The sequence below is a fragment of the Trifolium pratense genome, linkage group LG5 (assembly GCF_020283565.1).
Source record: "Trifolium pratense cultivar HEN17-A07 linkage group LG5, ARS_RC_1.1, whole genome shotgun sequence".
NCBI lineage: Eukaryota > Viridiplantae > Streptophyta > Magnoliopsida > Fabales > Fabaceae > Trifolium > Trifolium pratense.
This window is the reverse complement of record NC_060063.1, coordinates 56015321-56042282: the sequence shown is the minus strand read 5'-3', so window position 1 is coordinate 56042282 and position 26962 is coordinate 56015321. Positions and strand designations below refer to the sequence as shown.

The window sequence follows — 26962 nt, the reverse complement described above, 5'->3', positions numbered from 1 at the left end:
ACTGGTGGTGAAAATAAAAAAAAAAATCCTAACAAAATACAAAAACTAAAAAAGAGAACTAAAATAAAATAAAAAACAGACAAATATATTACCTAGAAAACTGGAGCTAGTCGGATTTTTTATTATTTTTTTAATGTCAAATAGATATTATATATATGATGAATATAAAATCGGCAGTTTGAGTACAAATCAGGAGTACTAGAACTGCTCAATGATAAAATAAAAACTAAGTAAGAAGAAAGAGATACACCACAAAAATACCATCAAAGAACTCGCCAACTTCTCTCAACCGAAGAATTTATAGCTTTTGAGTATAAGCATGACACTAGAATTTATTAATTATTCAATGCACTGATTCTACGTAAATGTATTAAAACATGAATTATTGTACATTCAACTCATTTTTAAAAAAAATAAATTTCATAAATTTATAGCTTTTGTAATTTTTTTTATTTTTTTATTTTTTGAGTATTTCTTGTACTCCTACTTTGTATTTTTAGAGTTTTATCCGTTATATAAAATTATCTATTTGCCATTCAAATAATAATTATAAACTAAATTCAATTAAAATCATATTTTTTTTGTCAGGTTAGTGGTTAGAAATTCCACATTTTAAGGTGAATAAATAAAGTATTCGAAGTTCGAATTCGAACTACTGCATTTTAAATATTGATGTCCCTACGAACTGAGCTCATCGGGACATTAAAATCAACTTTAACTTGTCTTCGCTAAACTAAAATAATAAGTGTTTGCTTGGACCACCTTGGTTGCCAATGGGATACAGTAGTAGTACTCTTCCAAGTTCAAATTAAGGCTTTATAAATATTGAGATATCACATATTCAACAAAGAAGAAAAGATCATAATGGAGAGGGAAACACTTCTTGTTTTATGCCTCTTCCTCTTTGTTTTTTATGCTGGTAAGTCTATATGTTGGTGCCATTTTACCTTTGTTGCAAAATAGTTATTTTCAACTATAATTTTATATAAATTATTATACCTTTTAATTAAAAATATTAAATAAATTTCACCAAAAAGAAAGTGCAATCGTGTTATAAATTTAATATACTTAATAATAATTTTTTTTCTATGGAATAATTAAAAGATTTCACTCACACAAATATTTTATTTAAAAATATTATGAGTTTTATAAATTTAATGTATAGTGATTAAGTAAGTATTGTCTAATTTCTTATGGAAAATACAAGAGGAACGGTATGTGAGACAAATTGTCCTACGTTCGTTGGTTTATGCATTACCCCAATTGCAACCCCACGTTGTGTCATTTCTTGCAAGCTTGATGGTTTTGTTCGTGGTGGAAGTTGCAATGAACATTTCTACTGCATGTGTCTCTGTTGAATTTGCCACTATATATGGAAAAAATATATAGATAAATATAATAAATATCTAGCTGTAATTTCAAGTTCATGCTTCATGGATTATGTATAATTCATGATCATGCTTCCCTATTAAATTAAATATAATTTGTGTTGGTTATTTTTTTCGGGTTATGTTTTATTGGTTTAAAATTTAATTTTTTTTTTTTTTTAATAAGCATTAGCATTGTAATATTATAGAGAGCTCGAGGAATATCGTAAAATTTATAAAATAATATAGTGCGACACAAATTAATAAATAATATATAAGAATTGGAGAAAGTAAAAGAAATACTCAACCACCCTAGAGAAGGAAGAAATTTTGTTTAGATGAAATGATGCTGATTCTTATTAATTAACTATTGATTTGAACTTGTTTTGAAGTCATACTTTAACTAAGTAATTGTTTTATCTTCATACTTTGATCATTGATGATTTTGAAATTTTATTTTGAATTTTCATTTTATGAATTATGCAAACTTGAAATTGATAACAAACTTTGAAATGGGATAATGCACTTTGTGGTATTTAAGCCTTTTGAAATTTGTTCATAGGACTTTCGTAAGTTTTTTTGAGGACAAATAAAGTTATAAGTTCAGGAGTGTGTAATAGGTGAAAGTAGCTAATAAAATATATAAAAATGTCAAATTGAATTGAAGGAACCAAAAACAAAAAGATCCAAAGCTCCTAAAGATGTTTAAATCAAAAAAATAGAAGGAACCAAAAAATAGAAGGACACGCCATTCTTAAAGAGGAAGGTGCGTGTGATAGATAATTTGTGCATGAGTTATTTTTGTATTATATAAGGTTAATTTGTTTCACAAACACAATAAATTAGCTCATAAATTCGATAAATTATAAATCTGAAGTACCTAAGTTTTAGTCTAACTAAATATGATATTAAAATTTAAATTTTTTATAAAATTTAAATTAATATCCCTATTTATCAATTTTTTAATAATCATTTTACTTTAAAATATTGTAATTTTAGTAAAATTTTGATTTTTTAGAATATATAAATTACAAAATTACCCCTGTGAGAAAATCACATATATATTTAAAAATTAATTATTTTATTATTTATATTTTATTAATTTTATTTTATGTATTTTAAAATATATTTTATAAAATAAATCAGTAATTTTTTTTTTCTTATCCTATCCTGCTGGTAACCCAGCTCAAATTCAGGATAAGAATTATAACTAGAGAGACAGGATAAAATAAGCTTCAGGATTAACTTATCATATCCTGCTGTATCACCAAACACTGGATTGCGGCAGGATATGATACAGTTATCCTATCCTGTCTCTTATCCTGTGCACCAAACGGGCCCTTAGGGGTTGCTAATTTACAACCACTTAAAAACATTAAAGTGTAAATTAGCAATGCACATATTTTTATTTTGGACAAAAAACTCTTGACATTTAGTTATTTTACACTAGAAAATTAAGGGTTAGTAAATTTGATTAAATGTTGTGCACCAATTTACTAATTTACACCCACATAATTATAAATATATGCAACCTAAATAAATAACCAAGGGCGACTTTACAGCCCGGCTTGCCTGGCACGTGCCCAGGCTCGACATATAATTTTTTTTTAGGGTTCTTACTTTGATATGAAAATTCGAATGTTTGAGTAAGAATTAATAAAATTTAAGTGTATATTCATAATCCCTATGAAATTCTGAGCAAAATTGTATATTTACATGTTCAATTTGATGCAAGAATGAAATGCATCCGCTACTTACGAGTTTCTCGCGCGTCATATTTTTACTCATCCGCTACCTACGACTTTCTCACGCGCCCTATTTTTACTCATCCGCTACGTACGAGTTTCTCGCGCACCCTATTTTTATTCATCCCCTACGTACTAGTTTCTCACGCGTCCTATTTTTACTCATCCACTACCTACGAGTTTCTTGGGTGCCCTATTTTTACTCCTGCTACTTAAGTAGTGGACGGTATTTTATAATTTATATTAGAAACTAATTTCAAATCATCCGAAACAAATTAATTATATTTATATTTTATTTTTAATTTTTTCAGGCTTGCGGGCCGCCCGCGGCCCATTCGGGCTAGCCCATATATATTTTAATCGGACTTTGTCGGGCCGGGCTAAAAAGCCTGAAAATAATTCGGGCTAGGATTTTCAAGGTCCAAACCCGGGAAAAAATCGGGCTTGGCGGGCCGGCCCATTCAGGCTAGCCCATTTTGACAGCTCTACCTATTATGAATGTGAAGAGAAGTTGGACAATGGTGGAAGTCATAGAATTGATGATATCATGTATTTTATTGTAGAGGTTGGGTTTTAGTCTATTGTCGTATTTTGCTTCGCTCCCTTACTATTTCATTTTTTTTTATTTTTTCATCGCAATCGTTGAATATGTAGTTATCCCACATTGCTTAGGTTTCTGTGTTGTTGAGTGTATAAATATGTGACGGGAACCTCATTCTATGAGCTAACTTTTAGGGTTGAGATCCAAACATATTTAACATGGTATCAGACGCGGGTAGAAGACTCAATCTGGGCATTTGACCCAGTACTATGCTAGGCGTGAGGGTCTATTAAGTGTATAAATATGTGAGGGTAACCTCACCTTATCAACCAGCCTTTGAGGTTGAGATTCAAACATATTTAACAGCAATGGTCCGGAGAACTCTTTTATGTTGATTTTTTTTTTTCATAACGAGAAATACAAATATCAAGTATCAAACCGTGAAAGAAGTTCTACACATATCATATGAGAATAGACCTTAACAGAATGAGTTAAACAGATTGATCTAACTTAAGAGACAAAGCGAAAAGAAAAAAAAAACAAGAAAATCAAGATCAATCACCAACTACAGGAAGAAACACATAGGTATCAGATTATCCGAGAGTATAAATCGAGATCAGTAGGGAGACTTAGATCAGAGAACTTAACCAGCGGTGATTTTACTCAAGATTGGCCCCTCCACACGGCTCCAACCCGGCCCAAATATGTTACACGTCCCACTCATAAAAAGAATGGGCGTGACTTGAACTCTTACCACAAAACCATTTCTAAGAGTAGAGTATAATCTTATCTACTAGTTATGCAGTAGAAGTTGACCGTCAAGAGAGATGATAAAATCATTGTAACTTTTGAGTTTTAACATGATTTTTGCGCATGAACTTATTGTTCGTTTCATTTTTACTTAAATTTATTTAAACATAAATTATTATACATTTTGGTTAATTTAAATTAAAATCAACTTGTTCAAATTAATTTTTGCTTTTAATTTGGACCACAAAATTGGCTTCCAATGTGGGATATAGAAGTGGTGCTCTACCAAAGCTCTATAAATAACAGCATTATCAGTATTTTGGGATATAACATATTCATTATCAAAGAAAAATATCATAATGCAAACTACCTTTTAAATTTAACGTAATTGATTATTTTTCCTAGTAATAGCTGATTAAATATATATTAAAAAAAATTGTTAGTGTGTTAGAGTAATGGTGCTATAAATTTAATATATAATTGATTAATAATAAAAAAATTACGAGTTTTATTAAAGAGTGTTATAAATTTAATATATATAGTGATTAAGAAGGTATTGTCTTTCTTATGGAAAATGCAGGAAATTGTTATACAAAGAGTACTACGTTCGATGGTCCATGCAATGATCCCCACATGTGTGATGTTGCTTGCTATAAAGATGGTTACCCTCTTGGTGGTGTCTGCATTTTTCAAAATTCACGTCAATGCAGGTGTTGCTCATCTTGAAATAAATCATCAATTAATGCTCTTTCCTATGTTGAGGGAGAATTTTTTTTAATGGAAAAGTATATTATATATATAATATAAGAGAAGAAAAGTAATTAATTAGTATGTGTTGTATCTCGATGTTTCTAATTTAAATAAATTAAATTAATAATGTATGTTCTTCATATCATTATGTTTGGATTTGAGGTATCAAATAAAATGTGATGTTTTTTTTTAATTGCAAATACATTATACATATCATTATGTTCACCAAGAATTATTGAAAGAGAGGTACAAGAAATACAAAATTCAACATAGAAAAAGAAAAAATAGATTAAATTGACACGCAACAAAGCAAAATACGACAATAGTCGAAAACTCAACCTCTCTTCACATTAGGGTCCATCTGTAATTCATCTAGCCATGGATAAAACTGTTAAATATGTTTGGATCTCATCCCCAAAAGCTAGCTCAAAGGGTGAAGTTGTCCTCACATATTTATACACTTCACATTCCGGGAACCTAAGCAATGTGGGACTTCAAACAATCTCAAACAACACAATATCACATTCAACACCCACCCTCACGCCTAGCGTGGTCCTGGGTCAAATGCCTACATTGCAGTCCTTAACCCGGCTCTGATACCATGTTAAATATGTTTGGATCTTATCCCCAAAAGCTAGCTCAAAGGGTGAAATTGTCCTCACATATTTATACACTTCACATTCCGGGAACCTAAGCAATGTGGGACTTCAAACAATCTCAAACAACACAATAACACATTCAACAAAAACTAACTTGATCAAGTCATAACTTTATGTACTTCCTATCAATTTTTTATTTTTTTTGCGTCAACCCTTCAGTTCTTAGAAAAAGGGACGTTAGTAATCTGAAGTTCGGCCGCTAGGTAAGTATGGTCAAGAAATTGTTTCACTCAAGAATCGAACTCGGGTCTCCTGAACGATCCGTCCTAGGTAATTTTTATCACTTTCATTTAATTTCTGCAATTTAAAAGTTTTTCAAAAAAAAAAAAAATCAAATATACCATAAAATGTTTTCAAAAGGGAAGGATTGCAAAATATTCAAAGTCCAAAAAGAATTTTTTATATATCATCTGTGAGTAATTGTATAAACTAATTTTTTGAACCTTATGAAACTAAAATGAGAAGCAAACTTTCCATAAGAGTTTTATGTCCAAGCGATTAAACCCTGAAATATCCAGGTGTTTCATATGAATACACTAAAATAAATGAGAATCTATACCCTCCGATCAAATTTGAGCTCCAAATTTTTATTTTTTGATTCCCACCATTAATACTCTCTTCACTTTTACTTTTCTTTTTTTTAATGAACTCTCTGATTTCAAGGAAAGGAGGTTTTGTAATTGAATTTCAGATTCAAAATTAATTCATTTTAAGGGGAGTTTATTATTCACTTGAGTACAATGTACTCTTAGTTATTTTTACTTTTTTTTTCATACAAAATATTAAAATTTAAAATAAACATGTACTTTAAGACAAATTAAATTCATTTAATTTTGACAAATTTTGCGAAATAGTTTCACAATATCTATTATCTCAGACGTTGGTTGTTCCCCATTACTTATTACGCCCTCCGTGTCAAATTATAAGGGAAAATAAAAAAATCACACTTATTAAGAAAAAGTAAAATATGAGAATTTGAAGTATGTTTTTGTGGGTTTTCCTTGGAATAATTTGCATAGTAAGATGTAAAAACAATTTTTATTGGTTGTTGTTTATTGAAAAAATTAGAGAGAAAAGAAATTAAATGCAATTTGCATTTAATTTTATGAAAATAAGGAAGAAACATTTTTGAAAATGATTTTTTCTCTTATAATTTGGGACAAAAAAAATGGGTTTTTTTCCCTTATAATTTGAGACGGGGTTCTTATTTTAAATCATTATACAATTGGATCAAATTATGAATCTAGTTAGAAATTTGGAAAAATAAATAAATTACGTCTATAGCAGCATGGTTATGTCTAACAAAAGGAGATTAGCTCTAATGTGGCAAATTAAAATATTTTATTTTACTAACCTTATCTCAACCTTATCTTATATATGTATCTTGCTAAAATATGGTTTGTTATCTTATTAACAATAAACAAAAAACTAACACAACCATTGCGTTCGAAAGGTCCAAAAACCTTGGCCACGTCACAACAGTGCCATATCACCCTTTACTCTCCAGTCAGCGCCACGCCAGCCACATGTACCATCCTTACACGTCATCCTTGCATCCCACCAACACGCCACCTATACACCCCATCATCCACATCATTCGCCATGTCGTTTGTTGTCTAACCACCTTATGCCATGTGTCACTCATGGCCAAGTCAGCAACAAACAAAATAATTGTTGTTTAACCCGTACACTATCATTATTTACAATTCAACCCTTCCACTTTGACCCCTAAACCTTTTGAAATTACAATTTGGCCCAAGAGTTTTTTAAAACTCCAAAGTTGCTCCTATTTTTTTGAAAATTACAATTTGACATATTTTCTTTGAAAATTACAATTTTTCCCCTTTAAAAAAAACCTTCAAAATGCCTCCAAGACACCAACGATGTAATGCAAATTCAACGGTTACAAGAGACAATAAATGCTCAGCAAGTTCTATTGGATGAATACCAACAAGAATCCAAAGTCGACAGCCACCTCAAAGATCATCGAGAAGTGACTACATAAGGGTAGAAATTCTTGAGTTCGTTAATTGGCTTCAAACGAATGAGTGTCTGAGTACAAGGAGGGACATGAAGAGAGGAAGGTAAAGCTTATATTAATAATAAAAAACTATAATTAAATTAAATAATAAAATTAAAGATTAAAGATCTGTCAAAATTAAAGTGTTTTTAATTTCCATGTGAATTGAAAAAACATAAAATCCTCAACTGTTCTTTGCTGAGAATTCCCAAATTCCCTTCCTTGCTCACAAATAATTTTGCAACATCCTAAATTCCTCTCTCTCTCTCTCTCTCTCTCTCTCTCTCTCTCTCTCTCTCTCTCTCTCTCTCTCTCTGTCTCTCTCTCTCTCTCATTCTCTCTATCGTTCGCTGCAAAACCCTTTCAACTTTGTCAAATCCCTCTTGATCTCTCATCGAAAAGTGTTAAAAAAACGGTAAAAAGGTTTGATTTCTGCAAGAAATATATTGAACGTTCGATGTATGGTCCACTCGATATAATCAAGGAAGAACTCAATCACTAAAAATCTCTTTCACATGTTCTCTGAAATATCATTAGAAAATTATTGGATTCTGATTCAAACTGGTCAGTAAGCTTTTTATGTTATTCTGTCGTTTTGAATATAATTTTATTAGGGATTGTGATTGATCTTGAACATTTTACAATATGGTATTTATTTAGTTTGTCTTACTAGTCCTTGTTGTGATGGTTGTTGCCACTAATGTATTGAATTGAATGCTCACAACCATAGAGTTTATATTGCATGTAATACACTTAACACTTTGCATGTTTACACTTGTAACATTGCATGTAACTCTTGTATAGTTTCTCTTCTCCTATAAATAGGAGCTTCACAATGTACTTTAACCATTCAACCATTAGTAATCAAATTGTGTTTCTTGTTTGAAATATCGATAGTGAATTCTCTCTTGTCTTCTGAGCCACCCTAGTTCATAATGGAAAGGACGAAAACACTTCTTGGGTTGTTCTTCTTCCTCTTTATTGTCTCTGCTGCTGGTAAGTCTAAGCATATAAATGAAATTTTCAGAAAAGATCATCTATAATTCTTCTCTCTGATCATAATTAAAAGAATGATTACCCCTTTTTTCCCTTATTTTTTTCATAATAATATTCTAGTATGTTTCCTTCAAAATTGTAATAATTTTTTTTATTAAAACAATACTTTTATTTTTCAAAAGAAATTTCACCTTTTAAGGTAGTTAAGTAGGATGACTGAGTTTTTAACCCTAACCCCTGCACAATATCTCTGCCAACTGATCTAAGCTCACCGGAAAAAAAAACAAAAAAACTACGAGTTTCATTAATGAGTATTATTGTAAAGTGAATATATATTGATTAAGAAAAGTAATGTCTTTCTTATGGAAATTGCAGGAGAGGGTTGTTTTATAAGGAGTAATTCGTTAAATGGCGAATGCCTTGATCCCCGAGACTGTATAGCTGCTTGCACTAATGAAGGTTACCATTTTGGTGGTTTCTGCAATTTTACAGAACAATGCATGTGTTTGTTCTGTTGAATTTACTAGCTACTTATAGATTAATATAATAAATCATCAATTAATGCTTTGTCCTATGTTGAGAAGAAAATAAAAATAGTATGGATTATGTATCTCAGTGCTTGAAATTTAAATAATGTATGTTCTTATAATGATCAATGTGTTTGGATTTGGATTGATGGTATAAAATTCTTTACTTATATTGGAAACCAGGAGAAGTATTATATATGATCATAAGTTTTTGGACTTAAAACTTAGACTCAAATTTTGACAAGTAGCCTTTCTAGCGCATTACCTTTCTAAACTTAGTCATGACAACCAAATTTATATTTGCGGATAATCGTTCGAACCTGTCCCGATTTTGTTTGAGAAAGTTTGAGTTGATTGGATTTAGTTTCGAGTTTAAATTTTCTGTAATTTTAAAATATAGGGACTTTGGTTAATTTCCACCCTAATCCAAGGTCAATCCTGACTATTTGAAGGTTCGGTTTAAATATTAAAAACAGACCTGTAATAAAAAAAAAAATATCATTCTCTATTTAAATTATAAGTAACATAAGAAACATTAATAATAAATTGGTTTAAGGGGTAAGGTTCTTAGTCCCCTTAAACATGTGGTCACGGATCATGGCTCATACGTATGGAAAAAATTCCTAATCAAGAAACATGTAATTATTATTTGTTTACTTGATTAGGAATTTTTTTACTAAACATAATATTTTATGAACATTGGTGATATAAACTTACCAACATAATGTGGTATAAGTAGTAGATATTTTGGTTCATTGACCATTTGGTCGTGAGTTCGATATTTGGCTGATGTGTTTTTTAATGGCAATATATAACGCATAAAACATTCAGAATACAGAGGAAAACTACCAGAAATACTCCAAAATAAAATAAATGCTTACAAAAGAAACACTAAGTAGACACCCGAAAGAAAACCACTCAAAGCAGCCACCAAAAAAGGAAAGGAAAAAACCAACAAAGAGCAGACATTTCAAGAGATACAAACTCATGTGTTCGAAAAACATTTGTTAAGAGATGTCAACAATTTAAATAAATCTCAATTATCTCGAGACTATTAGTCATTGCAGTTGCGTGCAGTTTATACATTTTATTTACAATAAAATATGCAATCAAGTTACTTCAAAGTAAAATCAATTTGTTCAAACTTAAATTTTTAATTTTGGAACCACCTTGGTTTCCAATGGGATATAGTAGTAGTGCTGTGCCAAGTCCAAATTAAGGCTCTATAAATAACAACATCATTAGTATTGGGATATCACATATTCATTATATATTTTAAGGAAACAAAGAAGAAAAAGATCATAATGGAAAGGAAAACACTTCTTGGGTTGTTCTTCTTCCTCTTTGTTGTCTCTGCTGCAGGTATAAGCATTAATGAAATTTTTAGAAGACATTATCTATACTTCTTCTAGCTAGCTAACCATAATTAAAAGAATAATTCCCCTTCATTCCTTCTTTTTTCCATAATCTAGGATGTTTCCTTCAAAATTGTAATAATTTATTTTTTATTACAACAATATACTTTTTTTTTCAGAAGCAAAACATGTATGCAAGCTACCTTTAAATTTAGCGTAATTGATTTTTTACTTGAATACTGATAAAATATATATTTAAAAAAAAATGTAAGTGTTAGAGTAATGGTGATATAAATTTAATGTATTGAGATCGTTAGATTTTGATGGAGTGTACTGGTTTCGTTTTTATATTTATATATTATATATTTGCCATTCAGTGTCAAAAAAAAATATTATATATTTGCCATTCAAATAAAAATAAACATTTGTTTGCGATGGAATAAATAAAATATTTCATTCACACCAATATTTTGTTTACGAGTTTTATTAATGAGTGTTATAAAATTGATTAAGAAGGTATTGTCTTTCTTATGGAAAATGCAGGAAAATATGATTGTTATATAAGGAGTAATACGTTCGATGGTCCATGCCTTGATCACCAAGTGTGTAGTGTAACTTGCAATAAAGAAGGTTACCCCCTTGGTGGTGTCTGCAGTATTCCACAGCATTGCATGTGTTTCTTCTGCTGAATTTACCACTATATAGATAGATAGATAAATATAATAAATCATGAATTAATGCTGTTTCCTATATGTTGTTGAGAAGAAAATTAATTAGCATGGATTATGTATCTCGGTGCTTGCAATTTAAATAAAAGAAATAATCGATGTTCTTATGAATTAATGCTCTTTCCTATGTTGTTGAGATAAAAAAAAATGAATGGCAAATATATAGAAGAATAAGAAAATTAACAATGTTACCAAGAATTACAGAAAGAAAGAGGAGTACAAGAAGTATAAAACACACAAGAAAAATGAAGATTTCCCCTTGCCTCTTCTATGAATGGTGCTTGGAGCCGGACATTTGTATAAATAGTTGATGATCCTTAAGGTGTAGGTGTTCTGAAGTTTAGCTTTTTGGGATGGGTGTTTTTTCCTCTCTGTTTAGGTGGGGGTGGTGTTTGGTCTCTTGTTAGAATTAGATGACCACATCTACTACTTGTATTTATTTTTCCTTCCCCTCTCTTGGCCCTTCTTGTGCCTTGATTGTTGGTTAATAAACTGTTTGCTATTCAAAAAAAAAAAGATAGACAAGCAACAAAGCAAAATACGACAATATCCGAAAAATTGGGTTAGAGGGATAGTTCAACTGATTGAGCTAATGATTAAGGAGTTGGAGGTCCAAAATTCAATCCTAAGAAGGAGAAAAAAAAACTAACAAAGAAAAAATTTAGTCACCTAAAGATATTATTGTTGAAGTTGGTGTTTGAATTCTGAATTTTCCACTTTTTCACACCTAAAGTGTAAATTTAGTCACTAAACTATTTAACAAAAAATTAAAGTTATCATATTTTATGTAAATTCAGTTATTTAACTAAAAAAAATGATAAAATTAAAAATTTAGTATTTTAAATAAACGGCAAAATAAGAAAGAAAAAATTACCGCATAAAAACTCGTAATCTTCTATCTATTATAAAATTTATTAATGAAATTAAAAAATTTGCACCCCCTGACACAACATCCTGAATTCGTCACTGAGTATATTACGAACGATACCCTCTTCTTGAGGGAAGCCACAGTGACAAATATTTGGTCGATAAATTAAAGCCATTCTTCGATGATTTGAGCTGGCATCGGGTTTCAAGATCAATTTTGAAAATACTCAACCATTTGAGCTCATTAATTATCTTAGTTACTTTTACTTTTCTTGGTCATACAAAAATTGAAATTTAAAATAAATATGTATTTGAAGACAAATTAAATTCATTTAATTATGACAACTTTTGCGAAATAGTTTCATAATATCTATTATTTCAGATGTTGGTTGATCCCCATAGCTTATTAATAGTACTTCTTTTAAATCATTATTATACAATTGGACCAAATTATGAAACTAGTTAGACATTTGTAAAAATAAACAAATTAGTTATAAATATATTACGTCTAGCAGCATGGTTATGTCTAACAAAAGGAGATTTTTAGACTTTAATGTGGCAAACTAAAATATTATAGGTGGTATGAACATTGGGATATAAAGCTATTTTGTTTTACTAACCTTATCTCAACCTTATCTTATATGTATCTGGCTAAAAAATGGTTGGTTATCTTATCTACATTTCATAAACAAAATTTAAGGACATATTCTAAAGAGGCATAGCATAGGATTAGTGGTCCTAGATGTCACTCTGATGTCTACTAGTTATTATGATGTTTTATGATGCTCTTAATTTACCTAAAACAATTCTATAGGGATGAATAATATTGCTCTTTTATTAATAATGCCACTGTCTTATGATGCTCTTGATTGATTTTTTTTTAGTATGATAGGTAACATATTTGTCTTTTTAATTTCTTTTCAATTTTAAATTGATCTCTTAACTTTGTAACAGATTACATTATTACTCTTTTAATGATCATTCGTTACAAAAATTGTCATGTGATCATTTACTGAGTGACAGGACATTGTATGCTTCTGTTATGTAGCCGTTACAAAAATTCTTACATGACCGTTACCTGAGAGAATCTATATGTATTTAGGTTGTGAACAAAGTTTTTTAAAATAGTGACCATTCATTAAACTTTGATAGATTTTTTTTAAAAGCATAATATGATAATTGCATTGATCCAAAAATGAGCTATTATTGAAGGGTAACAACTTTTTACACTAGAGTTTCATGTAAATGTATTCCAATATAAACTATTATACATTCAACTTATTTTTAATTGAAATCAAAGTTTACAAAATTAATTCATTTAAAATCAATTTATGTCACTGTAGAACAAAAAATAAACTTTGATTTTAATTTGGGCCACAGTGGTTGCAATGGAATAGTAGTAGTGATCTTCCAAGTTCAAATTAAGGTTCTATAAATAACAACATCATGGTATTAGGATATCACATATTCATTATATTCTAAGGAAACAAAGAAGAAGAAAATATCATAATGGAAAGGAAAACAGTTCTTTGGTTGTTCTTCTTCCTCTTTGTTGTCTCTGCAGCTGGTAAGTCTATATATGTTAGTGTCATCCTCTCCTTTTTTTGCTATAATATTTTGAGATATAATTGTATGTTTTTATGTTTAATTACCTTTTAATTTTTAAAATGTTAAATAACTTTCACATACACAAAAAAAATTGATAACAGATTAAATACATATATTAAAAAAATTTAAGTGTTAGAGCAATGGTGTTATAAATTTTATATACTTATTAATAAGAAAATATTTTTTTCCTACAGAATAAATAAAAATATAAAAAATGCTAGCTAGTGCCCTAACAAAATAATTTAAAAATTTATATAATTATGCTTTTAAAAATATAAAAATGTCTGAATTTTAAAAATGGTTAGCATAACCCATAACTAATGTCTTAGGGACACTAACTAGCATGCATGACTCATAAAATACTTCACTAGCTCACTAATATTTAATTTTTTTAAAAAAAGTATGAATTTTACTAATTCTATTGTGGATGAGGTGGCGGACTATAAAAATGTGAATTTTATAAAATACTTCACTGGCTCACTAATAATTATGATCGGAGTACATATCATAAGTATTAGAAGTACATAACAACAAATAAGAAAAAAGATACGAAACAAAAACACCAACGAGGTCAAAATAGTCCACACAACATCATGCACACTAGAATCAAATCTAACTGAGCCTGACACCCTACACCTAAGTCAAATAAACTCTCAAAAACTTGCATAATACTATTGGGGGACACAAACTCGGTCCCTAACCACCTAGAAACACGGTACCAAACATGAGAGATCCGATCACAAGAAACGAAAAGGTGATCTCCCTAACCATAGCTTTATTTATCTATATTCTATACTTTATTGACCCTTGGTTGGTTCACTATCACTTGTACTATGTTCTCTTTCTCCATTAATAAAAGATTTCTGTTGAAAAATATAATTAATTAGTATTATATTATAAATTTAATATGTAGTGATTAATAAAGTACTCCTATGGAAAATGCAGCATTGGATGACTGTTCTACATCAGGTCCTGTGATCAGTCCTCCATGCTATGGCCCGATTCTAAACGAAAATTGTAACATTACTTGCAAGGATCAAGGTTGGAGCAGTGGTCTGCAACAATTACGTGTGCCAATGTATCTGTTGAATTTAATTACCACTATATATGAAAATGAGGGAATATATAATATATAAATAAAGCTAGCTCAAGTTTGCTAGTTCATGTTCATGAAATAAATCATGAATTAGATCATGAAATCAATCATGCAATAAATATGGATTATGCATCTCATTGCTTGAAATTTAAATAAAATTAAGGAAATAGTGAAATGGCAGCATAATATAACATTTTATCGTTGGATATTTAAAAAAATGGTTAAATAAAAAAAATTCCCTAAAATATTATTAGTTTTTTTTTTTTTTTTTAAGAAAACCCTTAAAAAGAGGACCAGCGGCGTGCATCAATGAATGAACTAATTATAGAAAGTGTATTAAAAATAAAAATCTTCAACTTAGATTTTGTCTCCTTTGCGTAAGTGTCTAACCAAAGAAAGTTAATGATCGGTTTGGTTGAATGGAAAGAAAGTGAGAAGAAATAAAATTACAGAAAATTCCAAGAACGGAAATCATGTGTTAATCGATTCTAGAAAGCAAATCTTAGAAAATCAAAACTCAAATACAAAACTCAAGATGCAAATTCAATTGAATTTTATGATTGGTTCTCCAATGTTCCTGGGTGCTTTTTCATGGATGGACAACTTAGGACCTTGGATTTTTGTTTTGTTTTTAAATATTTTTATTTAGGTTTCTTGAAAGATGTAAAGATGAAAAAGAATGGAGGAAGATGAAGAATAACAGAAAAAATATTAAATGTTAGTGGTTCATTATCAGATATAATAGATCAATAAGATTTAATTGTTTTATTTTTGTCCAAAAAATCAAATGGTTAAAAGTTAAAATATTATTAAAGTCTACGGTGTACCACAATGTATGTTGATTCACCATATTCAACCACAATTCCACCTATCAATAGTTAATGTTTTTTAGAAAAAATAGATGGAAATGGCCAATATGTTGCAAACAATGATATTAATAAGGATCAATTCAGACCATTTTATCTTTAAAAGACCAATATTGAGAAACTTAAAATGTCTTTATTGGACCAATAAACTAATTAAGCCTTTAAAAAACAATGAGGTACCAAAAGTACACCCCACTAACACCTAATAACAACCACGGAAAAACAAACACTACATGAAGGCACACCAAAAGTTAACACTTGTAACACACCACCACAAGAAGATCTAAGTATCCCTTAAAGAGTAACACAAAGATTATGAGTTAGTTTCACTATCTTACTAAAATTTGTAAAGATCCACCAACAATTTTTTTTATTTTTTTTAAGTTCATATTAGATGTACCATGTGTAACATATGAGCTAAAAACATTAATAATTATAGTACACTCGTATGGAGAAATTTAATAGCGCTACGATAGAAAAACAAGTGGCATTTTAAAATTGTGTTAGGATGATTGCAAACTTGCTTCCATTTCAAACTACAAATTGTGGCTTCTCAAAAGTCACAACCAACTTGAATTGCAGAGTGGTATTTTTTTTTTAAGAAGCTAAATTAGCCCATCCAAATTAGCGCCAGAGAGAATCAAACTTCATACCTCAAGAAGAGCACATTCCCAGGTCCAAAGTCAATACCAATGCACCAACTCAAGTGGGTTAATTGCGGAGTGATATTGACTATTGTATATATCCAAAACATTGGTTAAGGGGTCACATAATTGTTGACGTTAAACTTAATATTTTATTTCAAATTGGTGACTTTTCAAATTGATTAATGGTTATTATTTCAAGTTTAACTTCAATGGCTCTATAACCAATTATACATATGCTTTTGTAAAAAATAAAACAAAAAAAAACACTTATACATGCTTAGGAGACAAAATAAAAGTCACAAATAATGAAGAGAAAAATGCTTTTTAGCATGTACTATTTTCTCATTGTTGTCTTAGCTACTCGTAAGTTTATATTTTAATTAATATCTCTATTTTCATTTTTCTCTTAATTAAAGTAATTTTAATACATAAGTTTGTTTACTTTCTTTATTTATTTATTTTTTATTTTTTAATGGAAAATGTAATTAACTTTAGGTTGAAAATAAACATTCAAGATATCTTTAAATTTAGAGTTTGATTTTTATAGAATGTGAATATAAAGATTTATAACTTATACCGTCAATGAATCATAAATCACCACATTTTAAAAATAATTTCCTATTCAATAATGTGTGTAGCAATAAAATATAGATAAGAATTTTATTACAAAGTTTAAATATACCGGTTAAATTAAAAAATATTTTGTTTCATTTGAAAATTGCAGAAGAAGCAGTGGTGCAGATTGAGGCGGCATGTGCGATAAGAACAATTCTATATACAGATGCATGCATTGATGAATATCACAATGTTTCTTGTTACCATATGTGCAAAGCAGCAAATAAACTTTTATTGGGTGGTGGATGCAAAAATGGAAAATGCTATTGTTACAATAAATGCGATTGATAGGGCCAGAGGACTTATTATAATAAGAGATGAGAGGATTCAATGATAACCCTTGGATAAAAATTAATTAAATGTAATAAATTTGAACTTTGCATTCCTAAACAATTCTCTCATCTTCTTCTTCTTCTTCTTCTTCTTCTTCTTCTTCTTCTTCTTCTTCTTCTTCTTCTTCTTCTTCTTCTTCTTCTTCTTCTCTGTTCGTTTTTTCAAACACCAATGACATCTCTTCTTTGACACCATCTTTGCCGTATGTACATCTTCTCTCGATTCTTGGTTCAACAGTTTTGGGGAGTACGATGGAGAAGACACAAATTTGCGATGAAGAAAACTCTAGAGTTTGCAATGAAGAAAGTCTGGGATTTGGTTTTGAATTATTGTAGATTTTCGATGAAGAGTTCTCTCTGGCGCCAATTTGAGTGGGCTAATTTAACTTCTTCAAAAAAAAAAAGATTTTCGATGAAGAGAAAGAAAAATTAAAGATAAAGGGTTGATACCATATTGAGATATACTGAATATTATAGAATTATTGAATATCAAAATGTTGTTTTATTTTTTTGACAAAAATATCAAAATGTTGTTAGGTGTTGGCAGAATATATTTTTAGTATTTTGAATTTATTTTTTTTCACATTTCTATATATAATATAATATTATTTACCATTAAAAAAAAAAGAATGCTCTAATTAATTACAATTGAAAAGGGGTATCTCTAGTCTCTAGTCTATATAGACAAGAGGAACCTAAAGAGATTAGTTCTAAGCTTCTTAGCAAGAGAAAACAAACCCATTTATAAAATATACTGATCTCAAGAGACTCAACTCCACACCCAGAGACCCAACTCCACACCCCTGCTAAACTATACCGATTTCATCAAAAGATAGGTTGCATACTGATGGATAATTTTCGCAAGTGAACGAATTACCACGTAGTAATAAAAATATCGATCCACAGGGATTGTGTGATTAAACTAGTCGAATAGTGCTCATAGACATTATGCAAGAAATACACATAAATTGGGGGTATGTTGAGTGATGAATTGTTAGAAAACGTGCTTTGATATAATGGAAAAGCGAGGTAGAATCATCGGAATCGCCTAGTCTATAGCTAAACCACATACAATCTACTATATCATAGGAATCTACTCAAGTGTTAACAACTAGATCGACAAATTAGTGAATCGCAATCTCTTGTCAAAATCCACTCTATTCGTTGTCGATACTCCCCCGATCTCTCGGGCGGAAGCTACCTACAACGAATGATATTAACGCGCGTCAATCGTTCGCTACACTCTATGCCTCAATCTCTCGACCGGAGACACTCGAGCGCTCAATGCAATTCAGTTCAGAAATTAAATCAATACTCTCGCACGTGACTTAACTCGAAATCATTACAACACTAATGAAGGATTATAAAGCATTAAACATCGAATTGCATTAAATCAACACTATGAAAAGAGTAGATTCTTACACATATAGCAGATTACAACTGATCTATCTACATTCTAGACTATCCTAGATCCTACCTCCAAGGAAGCTTAGCTCCTCATCGCCCTTGGTTCGCGTCCTAGCTTCAATGTCATGGCTTGTGAATCCATGCTCTCGATGTGCTTGGAGCTACCCTCTGGAGTCTTGAATCCCAATCTTCAAGTTCCAAACCCAGAATGTAGATCAAATTTGCAGAATTTTCCAACCCGAAAACAGAATTATGCAGAAACTATATATACAGAGGGCAACCACGCCGCGCGCCAGATCTATCACGCCGCGCGTGGTTGCAGATCCATCAACTACGCCGCGCGTGATAACAGAATCACGCGGCGCGTGATCAAGTCAGAGAGCAATCTTCTTCTTCAACAAGGCTTCACGCCGCGCGTGGTAAGGCATCACGCCGCGCGTGATCAGAGTGAAAATCTTGGCTCCCTGTGAGCTCCATCACGCGGCGCGTGATGGGCTACGCCCCCAGCGTAGTGAAAATCCTCCATTTCCTGCAATTTTTCCTGTTTTCTTGCAAAACAAGTAATCAAGCTTATGTTTAGATTTCTCTTATATTTATTGCTAAAAACCTATTAAAATGCATCTAATGTTGCTAAAATAGGCATGGATTAGAGAGTGTGACGATTCGTCATCACAACCCCAAACTTAAACCTTTCCTTGTCCTCAAGGAAACAACTTTTACCTCAAGCTTTTGTGTCAAGACCTTGGCATTTTCCTTAAATTCACTCGAATCATACCTACGTGAGAATCACCTGATGATCAATGATCCACCTGCAAACAATGCTCAATTGCACAATCGTTCCCGCAAGACATTTTCAAGTAGTTCACACTTTTCGACCACGGCTCTATGATTTCATCACACTACTCACATGCACTCTTCAGTTTGGGTAATTCACTCAAATCAACACATCAATGCAAGTCAACAATAATTTTGCAAGTAGTCTAAGAATTCATTCGGTTCACTTTGTGCACACACATTAGAGGTCTTTTAGGGTTATAACGTGGCTTGGCTAGGGTGGATGGTGATATTTTTGGGATAAGTAGTAGAAAAACTTGGAGTTAGATCCCCCTATTAGTCAAAGAACATTTTCATGCACCAAACCCCTTTTGAAATATAGTGGACTAGAGAACTTTTTTCAAATCAACAAGTAAAGTTAATTCCTTTTGTACTCAAGGCTATCACTTCTTTTTACATGTCTTTTCTCTTTTTCTCAATATTCATTTCTTTTTCTTTTTTTTTTTTTGTTTTTCTTTGTTTTCTCTTCTTCTTTGCCTTGCAACTTTTGAAAAAAAATTTCAACCAAAACTTTTTGTAAGTTCTCTAGTACCCTCACCCCAAACTTTATTGTTTGCTAATTCCAAAGAGCAACCCCAAACTTAGTGGTGAGCATTGCGCATCAACCACTAATTAGGTGCCTAACCTCCAAGAAAGTCATTCCTTTTTTTTCAAAAATTTCCTAAAGTTGTGCAAAATAACATTTTCTTTTTCAGCTCAAATTGGTTAAGCAAAGGATAATTATATGTAAAGGTGGATAGAAAGGCTCAAAGGTACCAAGGAACATGCCTCGTGTGTGCTACAAAAGTACCAATCAAATAAAAAGATGACAAGCAAAATCGAGAGACAATACATGAGTGGATATCACACATAGAAGAAAAAGGAGTGTTTGGCTCAATACCTCTCGGTTGGGTCGAATCAAAGAACCGGTCAAAAAGTGTGCGTTCCCTTCCTTTGCCTCTTGATCACATGAGTGCAACAAGCTATTGTACTGCAGGTTTCACATATCACACACGGAGAAAATCATGCAATTGATACTCAAGTAACTAGAAGGAACATGCCAAAGTATTGAAACAAACTCTAAAAGTAAAAACCATTCCACAATCAAACAAGACAAAGTTCAAATTCAAAGTTAAAATAGTACATCCAGCCAAATCCAAGCAACATCAAATTATTATTCATAAAGTAGCATAAGAGTGAAAGGGAAGAAAGGACCGTAAACTCATGGGTTGCCTCCCATGAAGCGCTTCTTTCTCGTCATTAGCTTGACGCTTCATCATCACAAGTTAGGGAGGATACTTCAACTTTGATTCAACCCGGCTCCTCTTGTTCTCTTCATTCAAAGGAGCAATATTAATATCAAATAGTAATGATTTCACGCTTCCCGAATCACTCTTGAGACCTTCCCATTTGGCCTTCAAATTGGTTCTTTCCTTCTTACTAGACCGTGATGAAGATTTCTTAGAACCTTTCTTCACCGAAGCTTTCAATGTTGAAGTGGAAGACTTTTGAGGATTAACAACCGGATTGGGCTCTTCTTCTTTGCCCACCTTGTACAAACAATAGATAGGAACCACACCATCCAAGTCCCATCCTAGGTCGTCATTCACTTTCTCCGCTTCTTTTAACAAGTCATTCTCTTCTAGTGGAGTGAGCAAATCACTTATGATCACGGGTTTCTTAGAGTCGCCACCCAAAAACACATATTTCCATTTAGGAGGAAGTTCTTTCAATTCCGGAGGCTTTTTTATCGCCTTTGGCTCTTTCTCCTCTTCTAGGGGGTTATCCAAGTTTTGAAGAAAAATTTCAATCTCATGATCCCACTCTTCTTCTTTATCATCTTTTACCACTTCCTCTAGCACTTCCACTTTGAAACATTCGGATACCACTCCACAAACTTCAAGGTCTTGGTTCTTGACCCTCTTCATCCTAGGATAAGGCATTCTAGCATATGGTGAAGGAACTTGAAACTTGGGGTCCTTCACAAGAGGTTTCTCGCCTTTCTTGGCACTAGACTCATGCTCCACTCTCTTGTCAACTTCACCCTCATAAGCTTTTTCTTCTTTATTTTTTTCTTCTCTATCTTCAACTACACCATCCCTCATCTTTTCAACTACACCATTTTTACTCTCATCCTTCTTAGGATTCTCCACTACTTCCGGTGATGAAACCTCTCTACTCCTCAAATTAATGGAATTACAACTTTCATTACAAGGATCCGTGGTGTTTCCACAAAAACCACTTTGAGTTTGTAGAGAAGATACTTGCCTTGCTAGTTGACCCATTTGGTTTTCGAGATTTTTGATGGAGGCTTCATGACGTTTGCTTGACACTTCTTGGTTTGCCTTCATCACCTCAAAATTGCCTTGAGTCATCTTCATGGCTAAGATAAGAGTATCTTCAAAAGATTCAAGGTGATCTTCAAAATGTTGATCTTGAGGAAATGCTTGATTTGGATTAGCTCCATAAGAACAATTCATGTGATTCTTCACTCCAAGATTATAGGTGTTAAAATGAGGATTATTTTGAAAGGTTGCTTGCACCATACATTGAGCTTCTAGTTGTTTGGTAATGATTTGTAGAAACACATTATTGAACTTGCAACTAGTTAAAAGTGCCTCTTGATTGTATGATTCGAACATGTCTTCCTTCCACTTCACGATTTGCTCGTGCTGCTTTCTCAATTTCAGGATCGAAATCCAGCTCAATTGGACCTGTTCTCCGCATGCACAAGGAAACACACAAGTAGAACGTTCTCGACAGAAAAATATAAAACAGAAAAATAAGGAAAACACATAAAATATGAACACCATTGCCTTGTTGAATCAATCACAATCCCCGGCAACGGCGCCAAAAACTTGATGGATAATTTTCGCAAGTGAACGAATTACCACGTAGTAATAAAAATATCGATCCACAGGGATTGTGTGATTAAACTAGTCGAATAGTGCTCATAGACATTATGCAAGAAATACACATAAATTGGGGGTATGTTGAGTGATGAATTGTTAGAAAACGTGCTTTGATATAATGGAAAAGCGAGGTAGAATCATCGGAATCGCCTAGTCTATAGCTAAACCACATACAATCTACTATATCATAGGAATCTACTCAAGTGTTAACAACTAGATCGACAAATTAGTGAATCGCAATCTCTTGTCAAAATCCACTCTATTCGTTGTCGATACTCCCCCGATCTCTCGGGCGGAAGCTACCTACAACGAATGATATTAACGCGCGTCAATCGTTCGCTACACTCTATGCCTCAATCTCTCGACCGGAGACACTCGAGCGCTCAATGCAATTCAGTTCAGAAATTAAATCAATACTCTCGCACGTGACTTAACTCGAAATCATTACAACACTAATGAAGGATTATAAAGCATTAAACATCGAATTGCATTAAATCAACACTATGAAAAGAGTAGATTCTTACACATATAGCAGATTACAACTGATCTATCTACATTCTAGACTATCCTAGATCCTACCTCCAAGGAAGCTTAGCTCCTCATCGCCCTTGGTTCGCGTCCTAGCTTCAATGTCATGGCTTGTGAATCCATGCTCTCGATGTGCTTGGAGCTACCCTCTGGAGTCTTGAATCCCAATCTTCAAGTTCCAAACCCAGAATGTAGATCAAATTTGCAGAATTTTCCAACCCGAAAACAGAATTATGCAGAAACTATATATACAGAGGGCAACCACGCCGCGCGCCAGATCTATCACGCCGCGCGTGGTTGCAGATCCATCAACTACGCCGCGCGTGATAACAGAATCACGCGGCGCGTGATCAAGTCAGAGAGCAATCTTCTTCTTCAACAAGGCTTCACGCCGCGCGTGGTAAGGCATCACGCCGCGCGTGATCAGAGTGAAAATCTTGGCTCCCTGTGAGCTCCATCACGCGGCGCGTGATGGGCTACGCCCCCAGCGTAGTGAAAATCCTCCATTTCCTGCAATTTTTCCTGTTTTCTTGCAAAACAAGTAATCAAGCTTATGTTTAGATTTCTCTTATATTTATTGCTAAAAACCTATTAAAATGCATCTAATGTTGCTAAAATAGGCATGGATTAGAGAGTGTGACGATTCGTCATCACATACCCACTCGTATAAGAACATCAGGTACCAAGTTTTTTATCTAGAAACAATTTTCAAGATAAAATTTCACCTTATCGATGAGACACTCAGTAGAAAATAATGTTCCTTCCAAAAAGCAATTATTTCGCGAGTTCCGGATAGTCCACGCAATAGTTTGTCAAAGTTGTAGCTTATTCAAAACACCCTTCGAGCATTCTAAAAGAAAAGTAGACCTGGGGCTTATTTTTAAGAGAAAATAATCAGTTGTTAGCTATGAAATGATAATTTAGATCTAAAGAATAAAGATTATGTTGAAAAAGGATTATGTTGATGATCTAAAAGAAAAGTATCCCTGTGGCTTATTTATCGTTAGATTAATAGTAGATTTATGAGTTAGTTTCACTATTTGTTAGATTAATCAGTGTTTTCATGCTAAAATAACAATTGCAACATTTATCTTAAACTTGAAACTACAAATGAGAAAGCCTAAATAAGTGAATAAAAAAATTGCAAGTATAAATTAGAGTAACAACAATCATTTCCAGCTATTTGTGTTGCAAGATCGTGCATTAAATCGTGCATTTTAAAACAGTTTATATCACCATCTTCATTCAATTTTGCATCTTGGAAGAATGATTTCATCAAGAAAATATTAACAAATTGGTTACCAACATCTTCCATGCATTGCCCTTCGACTGAACATTCAAGATAACCATGTGTCATCCACATTTGAATCAACTCACCCTTCTTAAATTCCCAATCATTAGGATATAAAGAGCAATAAGAAAAACACTGTTTTTGTTGAGGTGACAAGTTTCGGTAACTCAATTTTAGGACCGGCATGATGCTATCTTTTTCCTCGCACAATTTCCAAAAGTCACCTCGCAAGACATGACCCCATTCATTTTCTTCTCTTTTATTCTTTAATATGCCTCCCAATGATCTAATTGCTAATGGAACGCCTCTGCACTTTTCTGCTATCTTCTTGCCGGTTGATTCGAGAGTTCGATTCACTCCAGTGGTATCATCCCTAAATGCAATATTCTTTGATAAACTCCAAGAGTCTTCTAGAATCAAACCATTCAAAGCATAGGGGACACATACACCCGTGGTTTGAGCCACAGTTCTACTACGAGTAGTCACTATAACCTTACTTCCTTGAGCACCACACATCAAGCAAGTCCACAATTTATCCCACTTTTCAAAACTATCGTTCCAAATGTCATCTAGGACTAACAAGTATCTCTTACTGGATAAATTTCCACCAAGCATATTTTGCAAGGTGTCCAATGATAATGTATCATCAATTTTTTTCTTGGTTAGTGACTCCAACATGTTCTTCACAATAGTTTTGACATCAAAGTTATCAGAGACACATACCCACATACTCTTTTCAAAAGACTTTTTTATTTCACCATCATTGTATACCAATTGAGCAAGAGTTGTCATTCCCAAACCACCAATCCCAACAATAGCAACCAAAGAGACATTTTGAATTTCATGTGGTTGTCGCAACAAGCTTATAATCTTCCTTTTATCATCTTCTCTTCCAATGATATCTGATTTTATCATATCCTGAATAGCAAATTCATCTAGCAAGTCATCTGTAGGAATAAGTACATCTTTGAGCCTTCTTACCCAGTTTTGTAGGGCATGACTTTGGTCTTGTTTGTTGTCAGCATCAAGCACCACAGCTAAATGATAAATACAAACTTGTATATATTTCTTTGTTTTCTTTTTTAATAATAATATGAGCTATAGGTGGAGGACGAGGAAGGATAGGGGTACCAACAATCTTGGGATGTCTGTCTATCTTTACTTTGATATCTAGATGCTCTTAATTTATCAAAAAAAATTAATAATAAATTATAAGAGGCAAAAAAATAATGAAATTACAATTAATTTTATAGAGTGTGACAAGTGCAATGTTAAAACTTGTGTTAGGATAATTGTAAACTTGCTTCCATTTTAAAGCTACAAGTTGTGGCTTCTCAAAACATTGATTAAGGGGTAACATCCAACTCATGATGACTTTACAAGTTGATTGATGGATGGAATATTATTTCAAGTTTAATTTCAATGGCTATATAAATAGCAATTCTGATGTCTCATAATAACCACTTAAACATTCGTAGGATACAAAATAAAAAGTTGGTAACAATGAAGAGGAAAATACATTTTGGCATGCACTTTTTTATCATTATTCTCTTAGTTGCTCGTAAGTTAATTATGTTTTAATTACTAACACTCTATTTTCATTTTTCTCTAAATTAAAGTAATTTTAATATATAACTTTGTTTATTTGAAAATAAAAAATGTAAGCTACCTTTAAAGTTATAGTTTGATTTTTATAAAATGTAAATTTAAATATTTATAATTTATATTGTCAATGAATCAGAAATTAACACATTTTAAAAATAAATTCCTACTCAATCATTTATATTAGAATTTTATTAACAAATGTTATTAAGGAACTAAATATGATAAAAACATATTTATAGCGGCCCACCCCATGTTTTTGGGCTAGCTCCGCCACTGAATTTGTGTACTCTACATTTTAAACTATAAAAAGTACTTGTTTTAATGTCAAATTTACTTTTTTATTTCCTTAATTAGTGCTTTAGGAATACTAGTTATCATTAAAAAAAAAAAATGTTTCATTTCAAAATTAAATTGCAGAAGAAGCAAGGGTGCAGATTGAGGCATGTGAGATAAGCTGTCTTTTGTTCCCTGGTGAATGCAAAACTTTTTATGACAATGAAGTATGTAACCATCTTTGCCAGACAAATAATGTTTTAATCGGTGGTTCCTGCATAAATGAGAAATGCATTTGTTATGCCTATTGAGAGTCTCCACTATATATTATGGTTATATAATATACAGCGCTGTTAAAAAAAATATATGATGGTTATATACTATATAATTAGAGATAAAAAATTCAAAAATAATATATGATGATAGTTATAAAATTTTCATATGAGCCTTTTATTTAACTCTATTTATTCAAACTGTGATGAATTCTGAAGCAGAACTTCATTATATGCTCATCTAATTGTAAACTGTTTGAGAAAATAATTCATTGTTTAAGAAATTAGGCTGAAACTTATAGTAGTTATTCAAAAAAAAGTGCTATTTAATTAGCCATATAGTCAAAACCTAACTAAAAGTATGATCAACCGTGACTAATAAAGTTTACCAT

General features: G+C 31.8%; 1 protein-coding gene and 1 long non-coding RNA gene across 2 annotated transcripts; one reads left to right on the top strand and one right to left on the bottom strand.

Moving 5' to 3' along the window:
- Nucleotides 1-16757: 16757 nt before the first annotated feature.
- LOC123885331 lies at nt 16758-17820 on the top strand. Its single transcript, XR_006801133.1, has 2 exons — nt 16758-16885; nt 17247-17820. It is a non-coding gene; the product is annotated as an uncharacterized LOC123885331 (long non-coding RNA).
- A 6429-nt stretch (nt 17821-24249) lies between these two features.
- On the bottom strand, nt 24250-25335 carry LOC123886941 (putative disease resistance protein RGA3). The gene has a single exon (XM_045936207.1). It carries the CDS (start codon nt 25333-25335, stop codon nt 24250-24252), a length of 1086 nt encoding a protein of 361 aa, XP_045792163.1.
- Between the last annotated feature and the right edge of the window lie 1627 nt (nt 25336-26962).